General features: G+C 40.0%; 1 protein-coding gene across 8 annotated transcripts in view; it reads right to left on the bottom strand.

Moving 5' to 3' along the window:
* The window catches only part of ST3GAL6 (ST3 beta-galactoside alpha-2,3-sialyltransferase 6), an 87,541-nt gene that overhangs the window by 19,921 nt on the left and 42,300 nt on the right, over positions 1-25,320 (bottom strand). For 5 of the 8 annotated variants that reach the window (XM_086410640.1, XM_086410648.1, XM_086410619.1 and 2 more), the window contains exons 4-6: positions 20,631-20,708; positions 16,073-16,176; positions 15,036-15,099 (exon numbers count right to left, since the gene is read on the bottom strand). In XM_086410640.1, the coding sequence (XP_086266766.1) occupies positions 15,036-15,099; positions 16,073-16,176; positions 20,631-20,708 (246 nt within the window). Of the gene's footprint in view, positions 1-8,325; positions 8,397-15,035; positions 15,100-16,072; positions 16,177-20,395; positions 20,466-20,630; positions 20,709-25,320 lie in introns of those variants that run through there. The other 3 variants (XM_086410656.1, XM_086410666.1, XM_086410680.1) reach the window with 3 other exon arrangements.

A 25,320-nucleotide genomic window follows, 5' to 3' on the forward strand; every position in this document is an offset into this window, starting at 1 on the left:
CCTCCTCCAGGGGATCTTCCCTATCCAGGGACTGAACCCACATCTCCTGCACCTCCAGCATTGGTAGGCAGATTCTTTACCACTAGTGCACCAGGGAAGCCCCCTTACTGAGGTCTGGAATGTTGCTGATCTACGTTGCATGGAGCCATTACCCCTAGCATGTATACCATGGTTTCTGTATCTCTCTCTATCCAACATCTGACCACAGTAGCTGCTATAAAACACACTTATGTTTCTCTTTGCCATGTATGGTTCACTTTGTTAAAGCAGAATATCAACCTCCCCTCAGTCTCAAGTCTTCCTCCTGGCTGAAAATGCTGCCATGTAAAGATACTGTGAGACTGGAAGATGTCCAGAGTAGTGAAGCAGACATTGATATTTCTTATAGAGCTTTTTTTTTGTTTGTTTGTTTTGTTTTTTAATAAATACACCGCTGACATCTTAAGTTGTCAAAGGCTATGCTCCTGTCCTGGCTGACTGCCAATCTAACCCAGCTCTGCTGATGCTGACATAATTCATTCTGCTTGACTGAGCAACTAGGAAACTTTCACAAATCCCCCATCCGTTTAACAAGCAACTGACTTAACACGGTGCTTCCATTAAGTGAGATATTTATATTGAATTATTCTATAACCACCTGTGCAGGACTCAGGCACTCTTTGCAGAATCTGGCATGGTTGCAGAATGCGACGGTGATGGTTGGGAGTGGAGAGCTGGCTCATGTACTTTAAGTGAGGGCTAAGATTCTGTAATTCAGGGTTTCCACTGCTCTGGCTGTGGAAGGAGGCACTCCCACTGAGGAAAAGGGAACAGCCCTCAAGGCCAGGGTTCAAGCGAGTGCTAAGGAGCTCCACAGATAGCCAGGAAGGGTCAGGACCTCATTACATGGGCACATTCTAAGTATTGCTTCTTTGTGATGTAATTCCCTTAAAATATCTTCAATTACTAACATTTATGGGAAAAAAAATATATATATAGCCACCCTGCACACGCTGTGCTTTGAAGAATAATGAGGAACTTGAGTCCTGAGAAATCAACAGTGACAGCACAGGGCAAATATGGCAAGAGACCTAGAGTGTGTTATTCCTAAACATTTGTTCTAATTGGGGCATCACTGTGCCCTCTGAACAAAGCAGCTGGAAAGGAATCTAGAGGATATCTCAACCATCTCCCCTTTTTAAAACTTTTTTTAATTGAAATATAATTCACATGCCACAAAACTCACCCTTTTAAATAATAAAATTCAGCAGGTTTTTAGCATATTAACAAAGCTGTGCCACAATCACCATTATCCAACCCAGAACATTTTCACCTCCCCACAAAGACACCCCATAGCCGGTAGGGGTCACTCACCCTCGTCAGTGGCTCAACTAATCTACTTTCTATCTACAATTGATTTGCTTATTCTGCCCATTTCCTGTACAGTAGACATGTTGACATGTCTTGAGCTCAGTTGTGTCCAACTCTTTGCAACCCCATGGACTGTAGCCTGTCAGGCTCCTCTGTCCATGGAATTTTCCAGGCAAGAATACTGGAATGGGTTGCCATTTCCTATTCAGGGGATCTTCCCAACCCAGGGATCAAACCCTCATCTCTTTGCATCTCCTGTATTGGCAGGCGGACTCTTTACCAGTGCACCACCTGGAAATAGTAGTCATGTACAGTAAATGCAGTCATACAAATATGTGATCTTTTGTGACTGATCTCCTTCACTGAACTGAGCAAAATGTTTTCAAGGTTCCTTCATGCTAGAGCATGAATCAGTACTACACTGCTTGTTATGACTGAATTATATTCCATCATGTGGATGTACATTTAATTCATCCATTCAGCAGAGGCTGGACATTTCGACTGTTTCCACTCTGGGGCTATTATGAATGGTGCTGCTATGAACATTCATGTACAAGTTTCAGGTGGTCATATGTTTTCAATTTAAGCTTTCTATTTCGAAATAATTCTAGACTCACAGGAAGTTGCAAAAATAGTACTGAGAAGTCCTGTGTACCCTTCACCCAGTTTCTTCCAGCGGTTACACTGACTTAACTATTGCATAATGGTCACCCTCACTTAACGATTAACTAGCAAAACTGACCCTGGTATAATGTGCATATGCAGTTCTGCCTCCTCTTTTATAAGAAACCAAGGTTCAGAAATTCAGAAATTTGCCCAAGATCACAGGAAAGTTACAACTGACCTGCTGGCTCTAGCAATTTTTCACTATGCTGTCTCCTGTTTTAGATGGACCATGCCCACCACCTGCCCTCCCCGCTCCCTCACAAAAGAATAAAACAAACTGTTTCTTAACCTATCCTTTTCTGTCCTTATCATCACCTCTCTGCTGCCGAAGTTCTAGTCAGACAGCTAGTTTGAGTATTCCCATAAAAGGAGGAACATGAAAAATCAAAGCAAACACAAAAGGTTACTCTAATAATTGTTTTAAAATGGTTTGTCTTTTTGGAACTAGCTAGAGGTGGTGGCTGCATAATATTGTGACTGTACTAAATGCCACTGAACTGTTCTCTTTAAAATGGTTCATTTATCTTATGTAAATTTCACCTTAAGGGAAAAAAAATGGTTTCTCAACATATTTCTTTGTTTTTCTTTCCCACATTTAGGATTCTCTGGCTGGAGGTGAAATTACAGAGAAGGCCAACTGATATATTTTCTGTGCATGATCTTCAGGATGACAGTTGAGAAAACTTTTTCAGTAGTATCTATTCAGAGAAGATTCTATCCAGATCATTTATCTTTAAGAGGAAAAAACTTGAATATAGTTCTATTTCAATTAATTTACACATGCAACATCAGTTCAGTTGCTCAGTTGTGTCCAGCTCTTTGTGATACCATGGACTGCAGCACACCAGGCCTCCCTGTCCATCACCAACTCCCGGACATTGCTCAAACTCGTGTCCATCAGGTCAGTGATGACATCCAAACATCTCATCCTCTGTCATCCCCTTTTCCTCCTGCCTTCAGTCTTTCCCAGCATCAGGGTCTTTTCCAATAAATCAGTTCTTTGCATCAGGTGGCCAAAGTATTGGAGTTTCAGCTTCAGCATCAGTCCTTCCAATGAATATTAAGGACTGATTTCCTTTAGGATGGACTGGTTGGATCTCCTTGCAGTCCAAGGGACTCTCAAGAATCTTCTCCAACACCACAGTTCAAAAGCATCAATTCTTCAGCACTCAGCTTTCTTTATAGTCCAACTCTCACATCCACACATGACTAATGGAAAGACCATAGCTTTGACTAGATGGACTTTTGTCAGCAAAGTAATATCTCTGCTTTTTAATATGCTGTCTAGGTTGGTCATAGCTTTTCTTCCAAGGAACAAGCATCTTTTAATTTCATGGCTGCAGTCACCATCTGCAGTGATTTTGGAGCCCCAAAAAAAAGTCTCTCACTGTTTCCATTGTTTCCCGATTTATTTACCATGAAATGATGGGACCAGAGGCCATGATCTTCGTTTTCTGAATGTTGAATTTTAAGCTAGTTTTGTCACTCTCCTCTTTCACTTTTATCAAGAGGCTCTTTAGTTCTTCTTCACTTCCTGCATAACGCACTGGTCACAGCAAACACCCTCTTCCAACAATACAAGAGACTATTCTACACGTGAACATTACCAAATGGTCAATACCAAAATCAGATTGATTATATTCTTTGCAGCCAAATACGGAGAAGCTCCTTACAGTCAGCAAAAACAAGACCGGGAGCTGACTGTTGCTCAGATCATGAACTCTTTATTGCAAAATTCAGACTTAAATTGAAGAGAAAACCACTAGACCATTCAGGTATGATCTCAATCAAATCCCTTGTGATTATATATATATATATATATATATATATATATATATATATAACATAGAGATGTTTTAGTTTAACCCTATGAAAGTATTAAAAATGGTTTGAGGTCAGGACTTCCCTGGTGGTCCAGTGGTTAAGAATCTGCCTTGAAATGCAGGGGACCAGGTTCAATTCCCTGATCAAGGAAATAAGATCCCACATGCCATGGAGCAACTAAGCCTGAATACTGTAATTACTAAGCCCACAATCTCTGAAGCCCTGTGAACTGCAACCAGAGAACTTGTGCACTACAACAACAGATCCTGCATGATGCAAGAAGACCTCACAAGCTGCAACTAAGACCCAATGCAGTCTTAAATATATTTTTTTTAATGGTTTGGGGTTAAGGATAAAGACAGAAGCCACATTAAATAATGGTGGGGGATTGCTTACAGCCCTGGAAATTCTAAAGAATGTTTCAAATGGAATTCAGTTACAGTGTTTTCTTTCCCTTACCTCTTTAGATGACGCTCAATCTAAGACACTAATTGTGGAGTCTTCTGTTTTTGCTCTGCTTGTTAAAATGCAGAGGGAGGAAATAGAGAGGAGTGCAACTCTAGAGACCTCCTAACCTCTAATGGACCTCAGTCCTCTCATCTTCATAATGAGGGAACTGGACTAGTGATCTCCATCCTTCCTGCCTCTGACCCACTCTGTGACTCTACCATGCTTTGGGGTCTGGCTCCCAGTCCACAGGCTTCCCAGGTGGTAAGAACCCACTTGCCAATGCAGGAGATGCAAGAGACACAGGTTCAATCCCTGGGTGGGAAAGATCCCCTGGAAGAAGGCATGGCAACCCACTTCAGTATTTTTGCCTGGAGAATCCCCATGGATGGAGGAGCCTGGCAGGCTCCAGTCCACGGGGTTGCAAAGAGTCAGACAGGACTGAAGCGACTGAGCACAGCACAGACCCAGTCCACACAACTGAACAGGGACAGGGAGCTGGGTAACTGGGATTCTCAGGGAATGGTTCAGCAGCCTCAACTTTCACCCCATCCCAACCTGCTGGACCACTGCTCAGGAGAAACCCAGAAAGAATACAAAGGGAAAAGCCCAAGATTACTAACCTTCCATTAAAAACACATACCTCAAGGATACACATACCTCAAGGATCGAACCAAGAAGAAGATATAACAATTACAAATATTTATGCACCCAACATAGGAGCACCTCAATACACATGGCAAATGCTAAGCTAATAAGCATAAAAGGAGACATCAACAGTTAACACAATAATAGTGAGGGACTTTAGCACCACCCTTACACCAACAGACAGATCATATATACAAAATAAATAAGGAAATACAAGCTTTAAGTGACTCAATAGACTGCTACTAAGTCACTTCAGTCGTGTCCGACTCTGTGAGACCCCATAGATGGCAGCCCACCAGGCTCCCCGTCCCTGGGATTCTCCAGGCAAGAACACTGGAATGGGTTGCCATTTCCTTCTCCAATGCAAAAAAGTAAAAAGTGAAAGTGAAGTCGCTCAGTCATATCCAACCCTCAGTGACCCCATGGACTGCAGCCTTCTAGGCTCCTCCATCCATGGGATTTTCCAGTCAAGAGTACTGGAGTGGGGTGCCATTGCCTGAACAGACTAGATAGATTTAATTGATAATTTTGGACATTCCACCTGAAATCGGTGAATACACTTCTTACACTAGTGCCATGGAACTTACACTAGTGCCATGGAACATTCTCCAGGATAGACTACATCTTGGGTCACAAATCAAGTCTCAGAAGATTTAATAAAACTGAAACAGTATCAAGCATCTTTTCTGACCACAATGCTATGAGATTATAAATTAATCAAAGGAACAAAACTATAAAAAACACAAAAACATGGAGGCTAAATAATGCACCGCTAAATAACCAAGTGATAACTACAGAAATTAAAGAGGAAATAAAAGTACATAGAAATAAATGACAACAAAAACAATGACCAAAAACCTATGGGACACAGCAAAAACAGTTCTAATTTACAGCAATTCAATCCTCAAGAAACAAGAAAACTCTCACATAAACAATCTAATCTTACACCTAAAGTGACTAGAGAAAGAGCAAAGAAAACCCAAAGTCAATTAAAAGCAATGAAATCATAAAGATCATAGCAGAAATAAATGAAGTAGAAATGAAGAAAACAACAGCATCAATAAAAGTTAAGAGTTGGTTCTTATGAAAAAAAATTGATAAACCTTAGCCAGACTCAAGAAAAAAAGGGAGAGGACTCAATAAAATTAGAAATGAAAAAGGTGAAATCACAACTGACACTGCAGAAATACAAAGGATCACAAGAGACTACCTCAAGCAACCATATGCCTATAAAATGGACAAACTGGAAGAAATGGACAGATTCTTAGAAAGGCTGAACCAGGAAGAATTAGAAAATATAAACAGACCAATCGCAAGTAATGCAATTGAAACGAATGAAAAATCTTCCAACAAACAAAAGTCCAGAACCAGATGGCTTCACAAGTGAATTCTATCAAATATTTCAAGAAGAGCTAAAACCTATCCTTCTAAAACTTTCCCCAAAAATTGCAGAGGGAAGAACATTCCCAAATTTGTTCTGTGAGACCACCACCCTGATACCTAAACCAGACAAAACTATCACAAAAAAGAAAATTATAGACCAATATCACTAATGAACAAAGATGCAAAAATCCTCAACAAAATACCAGCAAACAAAATCCAGCAACACATTTAAATGATCATACACTATGATCAAGTGGGATTTATCACAGACATGCAAGGATTCTTCAAAATACACAAAATCATAATACACCATATTAACAAATTAAAGAATAAAAATTATATGATCATCTCAATAGATACAGAAAAAGCTTTTGACAAAATTCAACACCCATTTCTGATTTTAAAAACAATCTCCAGAAAATGGGCATATAGGGAATCTATATAATAAAGGCAACATAATAAAGGCAACATATGACAAGGCCAGGGCTTCCCAGGTGGTGCTGGTGGTAAAGAATCTGCCTGCAATGCAGGAGACCAGGAGACCTGGGTTCAATCCCTAGGTGGGGAAAATACCCTGGAGGAGGGTATGGCAATCCACTCCAGTATTCTTGCCTGGAGAATCCCCATGTGGCCCACGAGGAGCCTGGTGGGCCACAGTCCACAGGGTCACAAAGAGTTGGACATGACTGAAGCAACTTAGCACACACACTCTGTTTGCTGTGACAAACCCACAGCAAGCATCATTCTTAATGGTGAAAAACTGAGAGCATTTCGTCTAAGATCAGGGACAGGACAAGCATGTTTACTCTCTCCACTCCTATTCAACACAGTTTTGGAAGTCCTCACTGTGGCAATCAGAGAAGAAAAAGAAATACAAATTGGAAAAGAGAAAGTAAAACTCTCACTGTTTGCAGTGACACATTACCATACATAGAAAATCCTAAAGATTCCATCAGAAACCCTACTAGATTTAATCAGTGAATTTGGTAAAGTTACAGGACACAAAATTAATGCACAGAAATCTCTTGCATTCTTATATGCTAACAATGAAAGATCAGAAACAGAAATTAAGAAAAGAATCCATTTACCATCACAACAAAAAGAATAAAATATCAAGGAATAAATATACCTAAGAAAGCAAAAGACCCATATTCAGAAAACTATAAAACACTGATGAAAGAAATCAAAGAGGACACAGATGGGAAAATATATCATATTCTTGGATTGGAAGAATCAATATAGTGAAAATGAATACACCACCCAAAACAATCCACAGATTCAATGCAATCCATAACAAATTACCATAGTATTCATCATGGTATTAGAACAAAAAAATTTACAATTTGTATGGAAACACAAAAGACCCCAAATAACCAAAGTAATCTTGAGAAAGAAAAACAGAGCTGGAGGAATCAGGCTCCCTGACTTCAGACTATATGAAAAAGCTATAGTAATCAAAAGAGTATGGTACTCACACACATACACAACAGAAATACAGACCTATGAAATAGGTACAGAATAAAAAGCCCAGTGATAAACCCACACCTATGGTCACTTAATCTATGACAAAGGAGGAAAGAATATACAATGGAGAAAAGACTGTCTCTTCACTGAGTGATGCTGAGAAAACTGGACAGCTACATGTAAGAGTGAAATTAGAATACTAACACCATACACAAAAATAAACTCAAAATTGATTAAATATCTATATGTAAGGCTGGAAACTATAAAACTCTTAGAGAAAAACATGGGCAGAACACTCTGACATAAACTGCAACAAGATCCTTTTTGACGCACTTCCCAGAGTCAGCTAAGTCACTTCAGTCGTGTCCGACTCTGTGCGACCCCATAGACGGCAGCCCACCAGGCTCCCCCATCCCTGGGATTCTCCATGCAAGAACACAGGAGTGGGTTGCCATTTCCTTCTCCAATGCATGAAAGTGAAAAGTGAAAGTGAAGTCGCTCAGTCGTGTCTGACTCTTAGCGACCCCATGGACTGCAGCCTACCAGGCTCCTCCATCCATGGGATTTTCCAGGCAAGAGTACTGGAGTGGGGTGCCATTGCCTTGTCCAACTTCCTAGAGTAATGGAAATAAAAACAAACATTAAAAAATGGGACCTGATTAAACTTAAAAGCTTTTGCAGCATTAACAAGATGAAGAGATAACCCTCAAAACGGGAGTGTGTGCAGGCGTAGTTGCTCAGTCATGTCTGACTCTTTGAAGCCTCATGGACTGTAGCCCAGCAGGCTCCTCTGTCCCTGGGATTTCTCAGGCAAGAATACTGGAGGGGTTGCCATTTCCTTCTCCAGGGGAAATCTTCTCAATCCAGGGATCAAACCCACTTCTCTTGTATCTCCTGCATTAGAAGGCATGGATTCTTTACCACCAGTGCCACCTGGGAAGCCCATAAGAATGGGAGAAATATTTGCAAATGAAGCAACAAAGAATTAATCTCCAAAATATACAAACAGCTTATGGAGCTCAGTATCAAAAACCAAGCAATCCAATCAAAAATGGGTGGAAGATCTAAATAGATATCTCTCCAAATACGATATACAGATAGCCAAGAGGCAAATGAAGAGATACTCAACATCACTAATTATCAGAGAAATGCAAATCAAAAATACACTATGGTATCACCTCAGACTGGCCAGAAAGACCATCATCAAAAAAATTTACAAACAATAAATGCTGGAGAGGGTGTGAAGAAAAGGGAACCCTTTTACACTGTTGGTGGGAATGCAAACTGGTACAGCCACTGTGGAGAACAGTATTGAGGCTCCCTGAAAAACTAAACATAGAACCCAGCAATCCCACTACTGGGCATATACCCTAAGAATACCACAACTCAAAATGACACATGTACCCCCAGTGTTCATTACAGCACTATTTACAATAGCCAAGACATGGAAGCAGCCTAGATGTCCATCAACAGATGATGAATAAAGAAGATGCAGTATATATATATATATATATATATATACACACACACACACACACACACAATGGAATATTACTCAGCTATAAAAAGGAATGAAGTTGAGTCAGTGGAAGTGATGTGGATGAACCTTGAGTCTGTCATACAGAGTGAATTAAGTCAGAAAGAGAAAATCAAACATCATATATTAACACATATATATGGATTCTAGAAAAATGGTACTGATGAACACACTTGCAGGGCAGGAACAGACGTGCAGACGTAAAGAATGAATTTGTGGACACAGCAAGGGGGTGGGGGTGGGACAGATTGACAGATAGTGTTGACATATATACAGTACTATGTATAAACTGACAGCTAGTGGGAAGCTGCTGTATAACACAGGGAGCTCAGCTCGGTGCCCTGTGATGACCTAGAGAGGCAGAATAGGGGAGAGGGTGGGAGGGAGACTCAAGAGGAAGGGGATATATGTATACATATAGCTGATTCACAATATTGTGTAGCAGAAACACAACATTGTAAAGCAATTATATTTCAATTAAAAAAACCACATACCAAAGAGATAAACAAATAAAATAAGAATGGGGGATGCAAATGGCCTATTGTGTGTTCTCATCTTTTCACAGGAAAAAACTGAGAACTGTCACAAAATCACAGAGAAAGACAATTTTCTAGAATGAACATTTTTTCTAAAATGAATACTTTTCATATAACAAAAATATAACAGATGTAATTATAAGAGGAGAGGCCAATTATCACAATTTTTGCTAAGTGACCAAAAACTCTGAAACAGAACGGGTTGGTGGGGAGCAGTGTTGGTGGTGGGGGCAAAGAGGTTAGGGAAGCATGGAGGTAGAACAAAGAACAAGCGTGGAATTGTTACAACTCCAAGGCTCTTCCACACAGAGTTATGGCCAAACACACACTCCTGTTCCCTCCCCTCTAATTCTGGCCCAAGTTCTTCATGGTACTAACTTTAGAAAAAGGCTGATCTGCCTCACTGAGTTACTTTACTCATGTTACCTACAAAGATGGCATAAAAAAGACCTCTGGAAGAAACTCCACCTCCGAATGATCTGCAACACCAACATTTTTCAACAGCTTTCATCTCCAAGAGACAAACCACAATTGGCTGCTTCAAGTGAGCTAGGTTGGTATAGTGTTACATAACTGACTTTAGAATCTTGAATATTTCCAGGCACAGAAACAGAAGATGGTAGACAACACTGACAAAGACTGTTACTTGCCACTCAATAATTATGTTTCATTAGGCGGGCACATAGCCACCTAGAATAGAGGCTACACTTTCCAGTCCACCTCCCAGCGAGGTGTGGCCCTGTGATTATACCTCTAGCCAGTGGGATATAATTGGTGGCTGCTAGCAAGCTTTTTTTTTTTTTTTAACAATTAGTCCCCCTTGGGAGACAGGGAGATGATGGGGAGCCTTGGTTCGTAGCATTGCCATTTTCCATGGTATACATTCCCACCATGGCTAACTTCAATCTTCCACCTTGATGGCACTGAACACAGAGTTGGGAAGAGCAGCAGCTCTCACAAGTTGGTACCAACTGGCTCCAGCACATCACTGGATGTAATAATGGGTTATATGTAATTTTTGGGGAATAGCCTTAAAGAAGGAAGCAAGTCTCAATGGCTAGGGGCATGCCCTTCCTCCTTTGTCCCCTCTACTGCTAGAATGTGACATACGACTGGTCAAAGTCCAACCATCAGAATGGACCATAGGGAGGAATAACAGTCACAATAGAGAAGCCTTGGTCACTGAGCTGGTCTGAGAATGCTTATATGCAAACTTCATTTATATGACAATTGTCAGAAAGAGGAAAATTTGTATCTTATAAATGGAACTAATATTTGGAGTTTTCTCATTCACAGTGTAATCTATCCCAGGATGTCCCTAGAACAGTGCTTGTTGCACTGCAGAGGGTGAACGTTCAATCCCTCCCTGGGGAACTAAAATCCTACAAGCCAGGTAGAGCAGCCAAAAAAAACAAAACAGAAATCTACCCCAACTAAGAGATCGTGATTGCTACATGGGTAAGTAAAGAATTCAGATCTGAAACAATGAAAAAATATCTGAAGCTTTCTGGGAGGACAAAGAGGACAGAGGGTGAATAGAAAAGCCAAAGGGGGAAGGGACTTGAAAAGGAGGTTCTTGCCTCTCTCCACCTGAGCCCCTCTCCTCTCTGACTCACAGAATCCTACAAAGAGTGCACCCACAGACCCCTCCTAATGCACGTGGGCCACAGCTCCCAGATCCACAGAGCAGGCTCCGGGAGGACTCCTCAACTAAGAGGGGGTCCAGGTCCTCAGCCTGAGAAGCCCGACTGTTCTCAGACCTCTTTCTTCTAGAGCATTTTCTCAGGCAAAGAGGAGAAATGAGAACCATATAAAGGTCACTCGGGGGACAGACTAAGGGGACTCTGAGGCAGCAGTTGGCAGTTTAGTGTATTCTGCTTTGCTGGAGTTTACTTAAAATATAAACTTGGGCATGGGCTGAGGCCTGCTATGATCTTTGGGTTGTACTGTGGGTTTCAGACAAATGTAGAAGGACGTACTTAGAATGTAAGTAAGTAAGTGTTAGTCGCTCAGTCGTGCCCAACTCTTTGCGACCCCATGGACTGCAGCCCACCAGGCTCCTCTGTCCATGAGATTTTCCAGGCAAGGATACTGGAGTGGGTTGCCATTTCCTTCTCCAGGGGAATCTTCCCAACCCAGGGATTGAACCCGGGTCTCCTGCACTGCAGGCAGATTCTTTACCAATTCTTTACCAGATTCCCTGAGCTACAAGGGAAGCCCATACTTAGAACGTAGGTCAAATTTATTATTACATGTGAGCTCCTCCTAAAAGTCAATATGTAAATGAAGATAATTTTGTCACAAGTATATTCTTATTTACTTTCAAAACACTTTTTCTGACATCTCTAGGGACCAACTTTGGACGTGTCAAACAAGCAATTGAGCAGTGCTGAGTGTCCAGTGCATCACTGTGCTCGCTCTGGGAGGCCCCAAATGGCGAATGGATATTCGCCATTCACTCCACACCTGAATGGTTTCTGTCTGTACACTGATGTGACTTCCATCTCTTAACAAGTTCAGATCCAAGAACCCTTGTACCATCAGCATGATTTGCAATCCTTTATCACCACCCACACTCGCCTCCCTCCCAGTGCTGGTGACACTAAGAACCTGATGTGAATTGATGGTGGGTGTGGGGGGCACTCCCTATGAGAAAAGAGGAAGTGTGGGGAAGAGCCAGACCAAGTCAGCAAGAAGAGAGGAAGTAGCCTGGCTGAGGTACATACAGATGATGAACACTTGTGTAGAGAGTGGCTCTGAAAGCAACTAAATAAAGCATAGATAGTTTTAAGCTATGACAAACCTAGACAATGTATTAAAGAGCAGAGGCATCACTTTGCCAACAAAGGTCCGTCTAGTCAAAGCTATGGTTTTTCCAGTGGTCATGTATAGATGTGAGAGTTGGACCATAAAGAAGGCTGAGCACCAAAGAATTGGTGCTTTCAGACTGTGGTGTTGCAGAAGACTTTTGAGAGTCCCTTGGAAAGTAAGGAGATCAAACCAGTCAATCCTAAAGGAAATCAGCCCTGAATATTCATTGGAAGGACTGATGCTGAAGTTGAAGCACCAATACTTTGGCCACCTGATGAGAAGAGACAACTCATTGAAAAAGACCCTGATGCTGGAAAAGATTGAAGACAAAAGGAGAAGAGGGTGTCAGAGGATGAGATGGTTAGATACCATCCCCAACTCAGTAAACATGAGTTCGAGCAAACTTCGGGAGCTAGTGAAGGACTGGGAAGCCTGGCATGCTGCAGTCTATGGGGTCACAAAGAGTCGGACATGACTGAGCAACTAAACAACAGTTCTGAGATAGAAACCAGGCCAGAACAAAACCTCCAGTCATGTACCATCTACAATCCTGACAGTATCTCACATTTACAGGGACAAAGAGTTTTTCAAAGATTTGCAGATACTTGCTACAATTATTTAAGACATAACCACTATCACTCTTAAACATCCAGCCCTGGATAGACCCATCCAGGTTCACATCTTGGCTCTGACATTCATCAACTATAACAAACAACATGGATTTGCCTAGCCTCAGTCTCTCGATTTTAAAAATGAAAATCATCAAGCATACTCTGCTGAGTGGTTGTAAAAATTGGAGAGAACTGATAAAAAGCACACATGCCAAAAGTCGTCATAAAACAATACAGATAAGAGTTATATAAATGTCAGGAAAGAATATATATGGCTGCTGTGGATATGCAATAAAAATTGAAAGTGATTAGGTTGATAGAATAGTTTTAAATTATAAAAAAGTATAATCTGAAATGAATCAACATTATTACATAAATTACACCTCAACAAAGCAGAGACATTACTTTGTCAACAAAGGTCTATCTGGTCAAGGCTATGGTTTTTCCTGTGGTCATGTATGGATGTGAGAGTTGGACTGTGAAGAGGGCTGAGTGCCGAAGAATTGATGCTTTTGCACTGTGGTGTTGGAGAAGACTCTTGAGAGTCCCTTGGACTGCAAGGAGATCCAACCAGTCCATTCTGAAGGAGATCAGCCCTGGGATTTCTTTGGATGGAATGATGCTGAAGCTGAAACTCCACTACTTTGGCCACCTCATGCGAAGAGTTGACTCACTGGAAAAGACCCTGATGCTGGGAGGGATCGGGGCAGGAGGAGAAGGGGACAACAGAGGACGAGATGGCTGGATGGCATCACTGACTCGATGGACGTGAGTCTGAATGAACTCCAGGAGTTGGTGATGGACAGGGAGGCCTGGTGTGCTGCGATTCATGGGGTCGCAAAGAGTCGGACACGACTGAGCGACTGAACTGAACTGAACTGAATCTGGGTCCCTGACAGAGAAAAATGAGATAAATTCAGACAAAATCTGGCACTGCTCCTCCAGTGCTGTCTTGCGAACTATCTCCAATCTCACACTTTTGTCCACTACCATAAGTTCTGTATGTATCAAAAAGTGCCTCTATTCTCCTGGATAAGAAGGGAATTCTGCCCATTTTCCTTTTCAATAGAGGTCTCACATCTGCAGGTCACCCTTTTCATCCCACTGGACAACCAGCTAAATTCCAAAATTCAGTTTAAAACTGAGGGAAATAAGCCCATCTCTGTAAAATAAGTTGACTTGCTAAGAAGTCTGTCTTAGGCAACTCAGTTCCTAAGAGGTAACTGAACCCCCAAATTTTCCAAAAACCAAACTGCCTTTTGTTGCCAGAAAATGTGTGTCTAAGCACACCATTAACTTCCCTCAAATATAATTCTGAATAAAAGGAAGAGAGCTGTTTCTGAAATCCAATATTCAAGTGAAACAGAAAAGATTCTCATGATTGAGCAATTTAGAGTATGTATGGGAAGGTATGGGGACCATGGAGGGAGGCTGTGAGCTGATCAACAGGGAGTGTGAATTAATTCTTCAGTAACAACAACTTAGAAAAGATGACTGTGGGTTAAAAATGTCCTGACTTGGCACTAGCATGGTGTGTAATCAAGACTGTCTGCAATTTTGAGCCAACAATTATGCAATGTCTAAATTATATTTGTAGTTTGTTACTTCAAGTGCCACAGAAATAACTCCTAGGCATTTTAGTTATGCACAAAAGCTATGGAATCTTCCTGAGTGAATATATGTTACACTGAAGTACATATTTTGTACTAAAATTTAGCTAAAGCTAAAAGTAAAACAGAAGCAAGAAAACAAACTCACTTGTCAAACTCATCAAAGATATCACAATTCGGCAGTTTCCAAAGAGCCAGTCGAAAGTGTGTGGCTAGAAAACAAGTGGACTGTTAGGAATAAAAGCAATCATGACTTCTTAGGTACATGGTAAACCACTTTATCCTCTGCCCTCCCCCAAATCCACTTCAAACTGGTATGATTACCTATGATTTATTCCCTGGTGAAAATTCATGATATAACTGCAACTAGTCAGCACTACTTAACAAGGGCACCTAAAATATAAACACTCTAAGGACACTTTGCAAAAATCTCAGAAAAATAATATGCTTAATCTGAAAACAATCATAACCAAAAATTACCATATCAGATGATTCAGAAAATGATATTGATATAGAACTCAATATTCTGCAAGTGTAAACTTATCGAACTCTCTACAATGTATTCTAAATACACACACAGGATCAGCTGAATAAGGAAAATCTAACTCAGGAAACTATAGACTTGTCACCTAAAAGGCTTTCAGGATTTCTCAAAAATCTAGAATGTAAAGCAAAGCAGTGGTCAGTAAGCAGAGGGAAAATTGTTTCATCATTAGTGGATGGAGCAATTCTCTCTAAATTTAGCAAAAACAAAATATCCTTTGATTAAATTAAAAGACTGACCAAGGACCTAGAGCTTGCTGATGACATAAAACTCCTAGGTAAAGAGGCAAAATGGGAGACAGGAGGAAGTTAATCCACAGAATTGTCTTCTTAATTCTCAACTGGAATAAAGTAAGGCATCGAACTCACGAATTACGGTGGTAAAACAAAAGCGGGAAAAACAGTTTCTCAACAACAACAACAAAAATCTACCTTTCTTCATTCTTTTATTCTGCACTGACTCAAAAGGAATGGGGATTTACATACTAAAATATAATTCCTTTCACCCAATCTCAAAAATCACATCCTTAGGAATCACTATGAAACAAAAAGATTAAAAGACCTTAAAATTATATACAAACATATGGTTCACATCAAACACCAGTCATAGTATTAGGGCAGGGTAAGAGTAATATTACTGACCTGATGCTTTCATCCCATAGGGCAAATCAAACTTATCGCTACCATAGAAGGAAGCAGTATTTTTAAAATTAGCTGCACACAGAAAAGGGTGAAACTGATGATACCTGGAAGATAAGGATGAAGAATGACTTTCCCAAATGTGTATAATATTTGCAGGTTTTTAAAATCACAACTGTAAAAAACTATAGTATGTCATTCCTATCGTTATATTGACTATAAAATGAGCATATAATTATTTTTAAGATTCTTTCAAAATCATCTTAAACACTATTTAAATGTTACATAGAATAGGATAGGCAATGGAACTACACACCCAGAATGGAAATGCTTTCCAGGTAGTAAAACCAAAATTATGTAACAGCTTGGGGGAGGGGACACAGAATTTAAATACAAGAGAACCCCAAAGGCAGCCATCTACAGGAACAAACAAAAGAACAAAGGAGGGAAAATAAAAGTATAAATGCTGACCCACTCCCCAAAGAAAAGATACCATATATATAAAGCTGTTGTCAGCAGTGAAAATTAAAATACACTAAAAGCTAGAGGTAACTAGAACTGAACTCTCTCCTGATGTCATTAAATTAAAATATACTCAAGAATGATGGGTGTCTTATTGCTTCTCTACCCCACTGCTATACTCGGGTACTCTCTCAGACAAGAATGCTTCATGAGGCATCTCTGTTTTTTTAATGGTCCCTTCTTTCCACCTTTACCAGTTTTGTTCTTCCTAAATAAACTGCAGGCAGAGACCAGAGTGCCCCTGGGTTTTCAGAGGCCACACGACAAATGGAAATAAGAAGCACTAGAATAGGAACGAGGGCTTCCCCAATGGCTCAGTGGAAAAGAGTCCACCTTCAAGTGCAGGAGGCATGGGTTCGATCCCTGGGTTGGGAAGATCCTCCGGAGGAGGGCATGGCAACCCACTCCAGTATTCTTGCCTGGAGAATCTCATGGACAGAGGAGCCTGGTGGGTTACAGTCCACAGGGGTCACAAGAGTCCGACACAACTGAAGCGACTGAGCATGCACGCATGCACAAATAAGGATGAATTAGCTTCAGCTTTATCCTGGTTTTGCTTCTCAGGAACTACTAACCTGGGCAAGTCAGAGGAGCTCAAGATCTCCAGAGCTGAACTGAGAACTGACACCATATTCAAACTAGGCAAAGAGTTGAGAGACCACCCCTTCCTACTTGAGAAGAGTGTGTATGTCAGATTCAGTTGTGACAAGTGTTAGCATCCTGGAGAGGGGGATCCCAGCCAATTTCAAAAGGTCATTATCTGTATCATGGTTGATCTCTAAGCTTGGGATCTGCTCTGGGAAAAGTGTCAGGTCTTCTGATTTTAAATTTCTAAATGAAATAATTGTTCAACACTGTGAGCAAAGAATGTGGCCTGCCATTTCAGTAAACAAAGGATGTTGAAGCCTTAAAGGCTTCAGCTACTCCATCTGAACTCCAACTGCACTCTATCGGGAATTGAGGAAGAAAAACAAAAACAGGATACTGGCCCCAGATAGCTATGGTGCATATCCAAGGAGTAACTTCAATAATCCAGTCTCTTGCATCTTCCCACACATAGAAAAGGGCTGAATTCATTATCTTGAGATGTCTGTCTGGTTTAATTAGCACTAATCTTCTGATGTTTGACTCCCTGATGTTGGTTTGTTGTTTTTGCAAAAACTCCTATAAATCCTGGCTTCTCTTATACCTCTTTGGAACAGTCCCTCAGAGCTATCTGAGAGGCTGTATCCCCAGCTTAAGTCCTCAGTAACACCCCAAATAAAACATAATGCTCAACTTTTAGTTGTGTGTTTTTTCTTTTTTTTTTTTCCAGTTGATAGTACCATGTCTCACACATAGTTGGGGCTCAATAAGTATCACCCTTATCTATAATAATTATACATGACATTGTATTATGTTACAGTGGGTTATATTACATTATAATAATCATATTACATATCTGCTTTTGGTACTTCTACGAAAGCCCGGAAAGAAAAGTAAATTCTACTAGTCAATTTAGACTGTCGACAAAAAAGGTGACCTGCCATTTCAGTAAACAAAGGATGCTGAGGCCAGCAAGCCGTCAGCCACTACAGCTGCCCCAGAGGGAAATTCATAATGGAGAAAAACAGAATACTGGTCTTAGCGCCCTAGACAGTTATGGTGCATAACAAAAAGAATAATTTCAATAAACCCAGACTCCTGCATCTTCCTATCTATAGAAACGCATGGAAATCAATAACTTGAGATGTCTCTTTTGTGCTTAGCAGTCATCTTTTAACGTTTGACAACATGTCTGTTTGTCGTTTTCAGTAAAATCTACTCTGTGTCCTGGCTCCTCCCTTGCCTCTTTGGAAGAATTCCTCAGCGCTATCTGACAGGCTACCATCTCAGACTCCAGTCCTTAGTATTTGTGCTCTGCTCTATCACTCAGTTGTGTTCAACTCTTTGTGACCCCATAGACTGTAGCCCACCAGGCTCCTCTGTCCATGGATTTTTTTAAGCAAGAATACGGGAGTGGGTTGCCATTTCCTCCTCCAGGGGATCTTTCCGACCCAGGGATGGAACCCACATCTCCTGTGTCTGCTGCACTGCAGGTGGATTCTTTACCTGCTGAGCCATAGTAAGGTAATAAGGTTCCCAAGTAAAACATTCTCAACTATTAGGTTGTGATTTTTTTTTTTAATTCAGTTGACAAGATAAAGAAACAGAAGCTATAAAAAAGTGAAGTAACTATTATCTGGAGTTACTAACCCATTTGTTTCAGCTAACAAAGCTGAAACCACGCCTAACCTCAACGCTAAGGAAAGGTGTCCAGTCCTAGCACATTAACCACAGGTTAACACTGCCAGGTTTCCCAGCAGAGCTTCTCCCATTGGCTACTGGCAAAGGATAGCCCTGCCTCCAAGGAATGCTATTCAAAGGACAGGTGTGCAGACTTACACATCTGCTGAGCAGTCTTTCATAAATACTTTAACCCCTTTGGGTTTTCTCAGAAAGGAAATACCTTTCTTCCCTAAAGCTAGAGATAAAAGGGTACCTTGATTTTAGAGAAGCATTCCAAACCTGCTGTTTGCAACCGTTCGTGGCTCATGAAGTCAATTTTGCAAGTCAAGATCAGCTCATTTTTAAAAAGTGAATAGAACAGATTATAGGGTATCTGGAGTAGGAGAGGTAAAAATTGTTTATTTTTTATTATAAATAAACTTAGTACAAACACTAAGTTCCAAGGCAAGATATACTTCTTACTATGGGTCATGGTAAACAAAAATTTTTTTAATCACTCTTCTAGTTTTGCAATGGTCCTAATCGGACACACATCCATGGATTGACTACAAGCAGCCATGGCACACCCATAGTTAGACATAAAAATATTTATGTTTCTAAAGCATTCCAGAGTTGGCTGATTTTAAAGGAACTGGTAGCCTCTAAAGATTAAGAACCAGTCACGGAAAGGTACTGAGAAATGGAATATTTCCTGCCATACCAGTAAATACTGTCTTAGTCATCAGTGATTGTAGCCACCACTGACAGTGAACTGGTGAGCCCCTGGGAACTCAGGATGTGAAAACACAGGACATTAGCCCCAGATAGCTAAGGTGTATGTCAAAGGAATGATTTCAGTGGCCCAGACTCTTGCATCTTCCCATACATAGAAAAGCACTAAATTCCTTGAGATGTCTGGTTTTTCTTTAATTAACAATAATCTTTTAACATTCAGACTACCTGCTCTTTGTTGCAAAACTTCTATATAACCTAGCTTTCCCTCCTTGAAGCAGTTCTCTCAGGGTTACTTGAGATGCTGCCTCCTGGACTTGAAGCCTAAAAATGCCCACCACATAAAGCATAACTCTCAACTTTTAGGCTGTGAATATTTTTTAAGTTGACAGGACAGTACAGTAATATAAGGAAATAAGGGGAAAAAAAATGTGAATTTTAGATCCGTAACAGACAAAAATGCTGAAAAGCTTGTATGTGTTTACACAATTCAACATGCCCAGACCTGACTGTCATTTATTTCTAGAAGCATTTTGACCAGCACTCTATCAAAGCTGTGGTGATAAGAGAATATTTGTGGATGGAAGAGTAATTCTTTTCAAGTCCTGACAACCATAATCAATAATCATTATTTATATTCTATGAAGTTCATTAAAAGTTTGTGAAAGGAAAATTTCTGCTGTAAACTTTAACCTAGAGGTAAGGCAGAAGAAACCACAAAATAAAAAGGGCGGAAAATAACATGGGAACAAGGGTGGGAAAATAAAACCCTAAAAGGACAGTGCACGCTTATGATCAAAGACAACCAGACCTCTCTAATCTCACCTGTGTGAAAAGAAAACTGGTCTGACTGAGTTCTTCAATGCCTTTTCTTAAAATATATGCAGAGTTCTGACTAAAAGCACAAAAAGACATAGGACAGTCAAGCTCTTCCTTAAATGTAGGGTATCCATTTTACATTGTTAAGATTTGCACAGAAAAAAAAGCAAACAAGTGTGGAGAACAATTACAAACACATTTTTGAACATTTTGTGTGCCACGGTTTCTTTTGTATTTTTACCTCAGGAGAGAGGCAAAAGCTGGCTTTGATAAACAAGACCGGATCTTATTTCTCTGCTTCATTTCCATAGGTGTCACCCTAGGAGACAAAAAATAGTGTCAGTCAGAAAGTAGAACTGGGCAGCCAGCCCAAAGGGAAGCAAACGGTATCCTGGGAATCCAAGTGGTATCACCAGGGAGAGGCTTCTCAGACAGGGGATAGGAATCCTCACTGTAGCCCCTGAGGTAGGACAGAAACTTCTCCTAGTCCTGGACATGTCTGAGGATTCATGGATATAAAGCAAGAGAGAGTGGAAAAAAGGCTGAGGTGACAAGTGACCCAGAAGGGTCAGAGAGCAGCGACTCAAAGGACCCTTCGAGAAGAACTAGGAAAAAAATAAAGAAAGAAGAAGTAGGACTCCCACAGTATGGAAGCCATGACCTGGCTCATATTTTAGAAGTTCCTGAACTCCTGAGAAATGCACACGGCTGTCAAGGTCCTCCAAGCCACCTGCGTGGATACCTATGGGCAGTAAATGCCAGAGAGATGCTGCCCTGGGCAGGTTCCGTAGCCCCTGCCTGTGACCTGGGGACTCAACCGTCCCACTATTTGGCATCACAGCGAACTCTCCTCTGTTCTTGGCACAGGTTAGGTGCTTGTGTGTCTCCTGAATGGAACACTTGTCTCCACCATGTGAAAGGGTATTGTGAAACAAGACAGAGCATGACAATGAAGCTAGATGACGGGGACGGGGCAGCAGGATCCAGACGCAGCCGGCAAAGAGGAAAACGGCTTCACATGAGAAACTAGGAATGATCATCAGTTGTACGGAGAATTAACCTAAAAAAGAAAACCAATCAGTTTTCTTCTATAATCATCAGATTCAGACAGAAATAGCCTAACCCCTTCAGGGACTGACTCAATTTTAAACTTTTTTAGTACAAAATTCCCAGTTAAAATTCTAGGTTTCTATACTATAAGGCTAGTTGAAGAGACTCATCTTTGGTAAATACCCCAAGTGGCAAAAACCTCTTGATTTACTTGTAAGGAAGATAAATAAATATGGTGGGATATGACACCAAGCCATGAAAGTCAAATTATAGTCAGAGGACAAAATAAAGTATAAAATATTACTTGGCTTCCAAGTCTATTAAAATAGAAAACAAACTGTTTGAGGATACAGTGAAGCCAAACTTTGAGTGTTTTTTTTAAAGACAATAATTATTCATTATTGCTTAAGGAAGCAAGTTCACAGCATCTGAAGTAATTTCATATTTTCTGTGGAGTAATGTGTTAGTTTAGGAGTGACATGAACATGCCTCGAATTCTAATGACCAAAAAATGTGCTGAATTTGGACCCTTTTCATTGTCTTCTTTATCATTTCCCCTGTGAGCCAGAATATGATTTGTTGGGAATTAGCAATCTAGCCAACTTCGTGCTTTCTCTTCTGTTCTTATCTCCCATTACTAAGTGTGGAACAGAGACAGGAAGGAGCAAAGATACAGGGAGAGATGCCTCTAGGAGCCTCACGTGGTGTAGGATCAGACTTCTAAGATCTCTGACTCATTGGTGGTGGTGGTTTAGTCACCAAGTCGAGTCCAACTGTTACAACCCCATGGACTGTAGCCCGCCAGACTCCTCTGTCCATGGGGATTCTCCGGGCAAGAATACTGGAGTGGGTTGCCATTTCCTTCTCCAGGGGATCTTCCCCACCCAGGGATCAAACCGGGTTGTCCAAAAACCTCAAAACTTACAGCCAAACCCATGCACCTGGCACTGGAGTTTTCCAGTGACGATAAAGAGCATTACAATGATTTGCCTAAGTTCCTTCCATAAAGAGCCTTACAATGATTTTTCAACCAACCAGTAATGAAATCAAATGCAGAAGCACCATTTTTTTTTTAATTTAGTAAAACAAAACCTAGAAACATGATCTAGCATCTATTATTCAAACACTGGCAAAAAATACTGAACTTTTGTCTAAGTGAAGGAGTTTTTTGTGGTTTATTTGACGTCTTATAATACCACCCATTCAGAATTTAAAGGTCATTAAGACTTGATTCCTTGCCAAAGGACTGGCAATAGGAAGAAAGGATACCTCGAGACTAACAGACAGCTGTTCTCCAGAACTACGTTATACATTTACAAGCTAAGTAATTGGGTTTTCCAACCTGCTGTCCACATCACAAGTTTTCTGCTCCAGTCATTTGCAGAAGAGTTGTTTTTTTTTTTTTTAAACATTTATACTAAACAGTAGGCAATTTCTGAGCAGAACTCTGGGAAACTCAAGCAAAGTAATTTCTGAATTCTGAGTTTTAAAGATATATTTTGAGGAGAAAAAGACATAATCTATTTTGATGCTTTCATTTTAGTATTTTTGAATAACCCATCCTCAGTGTTAAAAAAACCATTTCGTATATCTGAGGATACTTTTGGTTCAAAGCATGTAATTTTACATGGTTTGTTGCAAACATTGCAAAATAAAGCAATATGTATATTAACTTTTCTTTATCTTTATTATAGAAAATATTTTAGAATGTTCTTGATAGACTAGCATGGTTATCAATGGTCTGAAACTCTTGGTGTGAATGGTAGTTAAGCAAAGTAAAGCTCAAGAATTTGGAAAGTTAGGAAGAGACAGCCTCTCTCCCCACCCCACCTAAATGTGAAATTTGGTAAATTAGAATACTTCATAAAAAACAAATTCATATTAATTACCATTATAAGAGGTGTTTGTTGTTAACTACATTAAAGATAATCGGGAAAGTTTTTTTCCTTAACGTTTCTCCCTAGGGTAGCATCATAACAAAAACTTAATGCTAAGAAACATTTTATATGCTATAAAATGTTTAATATACTGTTTAAACTAGATTATCTGTTTCTTCTCCCACAATAACTAATCTGTTTTTAGTACCAGCAACATTTGGCAAGTTTATTTTTTAGATATAAACTGAGGTTCATCTGTTCACTGTTTCAAGTAAAAAAAATCATTCCTAGGAGAAAAAGCAGAAAAGGCATCAATTAACAAGAAAGACAAGTGACTTCATTTGTTTCTAGAAAAAGAAATGATTAACTATCCTGTATTTGGACTTATTCAGGTGTTAAGAAATTGAGGGAGGTATAAAAGCTTAAATGACAACAGTGCTCTTTTTTCAACCTAACAGCCCAGCCTTAACTGTGAACTTGAATCCCAAAAGGACAGTTGTCATAGAGTGACTCAAGGAAATGTCTGGTTGGCACTGATAAGCACCAGCAACAGTCATATGGAGAGACATACTTGCATGGTCAATTTAGTCTCTAATTCCAGTAAGTTCTTTGCTTTTAGAAGCACGTCCCTTTTTTTTTAAACACATCACAAGGAAAATATAGATAGTTGCCTACATCACATGCTCTGTGACTTACAGAAATCAGTACACTTTCAGATTAGACAGAATCATTTTTTTAATCTTTGGATTTGTTTTGCTTTAATTTGAAAAGTTGCATTATAATTAATCATCTCTAGCAAAATTTTGTATATGGTAGTATAGCATTAATTTATCCTGTGACAATGCTGCTCTGAATTTTCTTCTGTTTTTTAAAAAAATAAAACCTGTTGCTTAGAAGCCATGAACCATTTCACTTTACTTCAACTTGTCAAAATTTCCTTGTTTTAAAAAATGATCATGTGGGTTCACTCATGAAATTCATGTCCGGAAGCTTGTATTTAAGTTGACTAGTTGTGATAGATCAGGAACTGCTGTTACTCCTTTTTCAAAGAAATATAATTGATTTTGAAGCTTTCTCAGTTGTTACATGCTCTGCGACTAGTGCAAGGAAATCAAGTTCTGTGTTGTATTTGTTCCAGTCATTTCTATTCAGGTCACATATTGTAGTTAATTTTTATTTGTAATCTGTTTATTCAAACTAAGTAAATACTTTTCAAAATAGAAAAGGGAAAAGGATAAAAAGCTTAATATAGGAGTTTTCTCTGTAATAAAGTTATCTGTGCGTCTCCAAATTTTGCATGTAATATTTCAAGTCAAAGTCACTTCAAATTCTGCCTATATCACTATTCAGCAAATATTTTTAAACAAAGGAAACCATATGTAGGTGTCCACATTTATCAACAATCTTATCCCAGTATTTTAGACTCTTAGATCAGCCCTGGGATTTCTTTGGAAGGAATGATGCTAAAGCTGAAACTCCAGTACTTTGGCCACCTCATGCGAAGAGTTGACTCACTGGAAAAGACTCTGATGCTGGGTGGGATTGGGGGCAGGAGGAGAAGGGGACAACAGAGGATGAGATGGCTGGATGGCATCACTGACTCGATGGACGTGAGTTTGAGTGAACTCCGGGAGTTGGTGATGGGAGGCCTGGTGTGCTGAGATTCATGGGGTCGCAGAGAGTTGGACACGACTGAGCGACTGAACTGAACTGAACTGAAGACTCAAATGCCACTGAGTCTAAGAATTACTCCATCAATTCAAAAAGATGAATTATATAAATCAGAATCCCAAAGATGATCAAGAGCACTGCTTCACTGAAAAGTCCAAAAAAAAAAAAAGAAAACCCAATGTTGCTCACCAATATTTAAACGGTTATTTGTAATGAATAAGATACTAGGACGGTAAAACTCTAACTTATAATGGAAAAGCTAGAAAAGGCTCAAAATGTTATAGGGTTTGTTTGTTTGCTTTGTAATAGGTCCTTCTAATATCATTTGTGTGT

This window comes from Bos grunniens, chromosome 1 (genome assembly GCF_055505025.1).
Source record: "Bos grunniens cultivar Pamir isolate PY7600 chromosome 1, Bosgru_T2T1.0, whole genome shotgun sequence".
In the NCBI taxonomy this organism is placed as follows: Eukaryota; Metazoa; Chordata; class Mammalia; order Artiodactyla; family Bovidae; genus Bos; species Bos grunniens.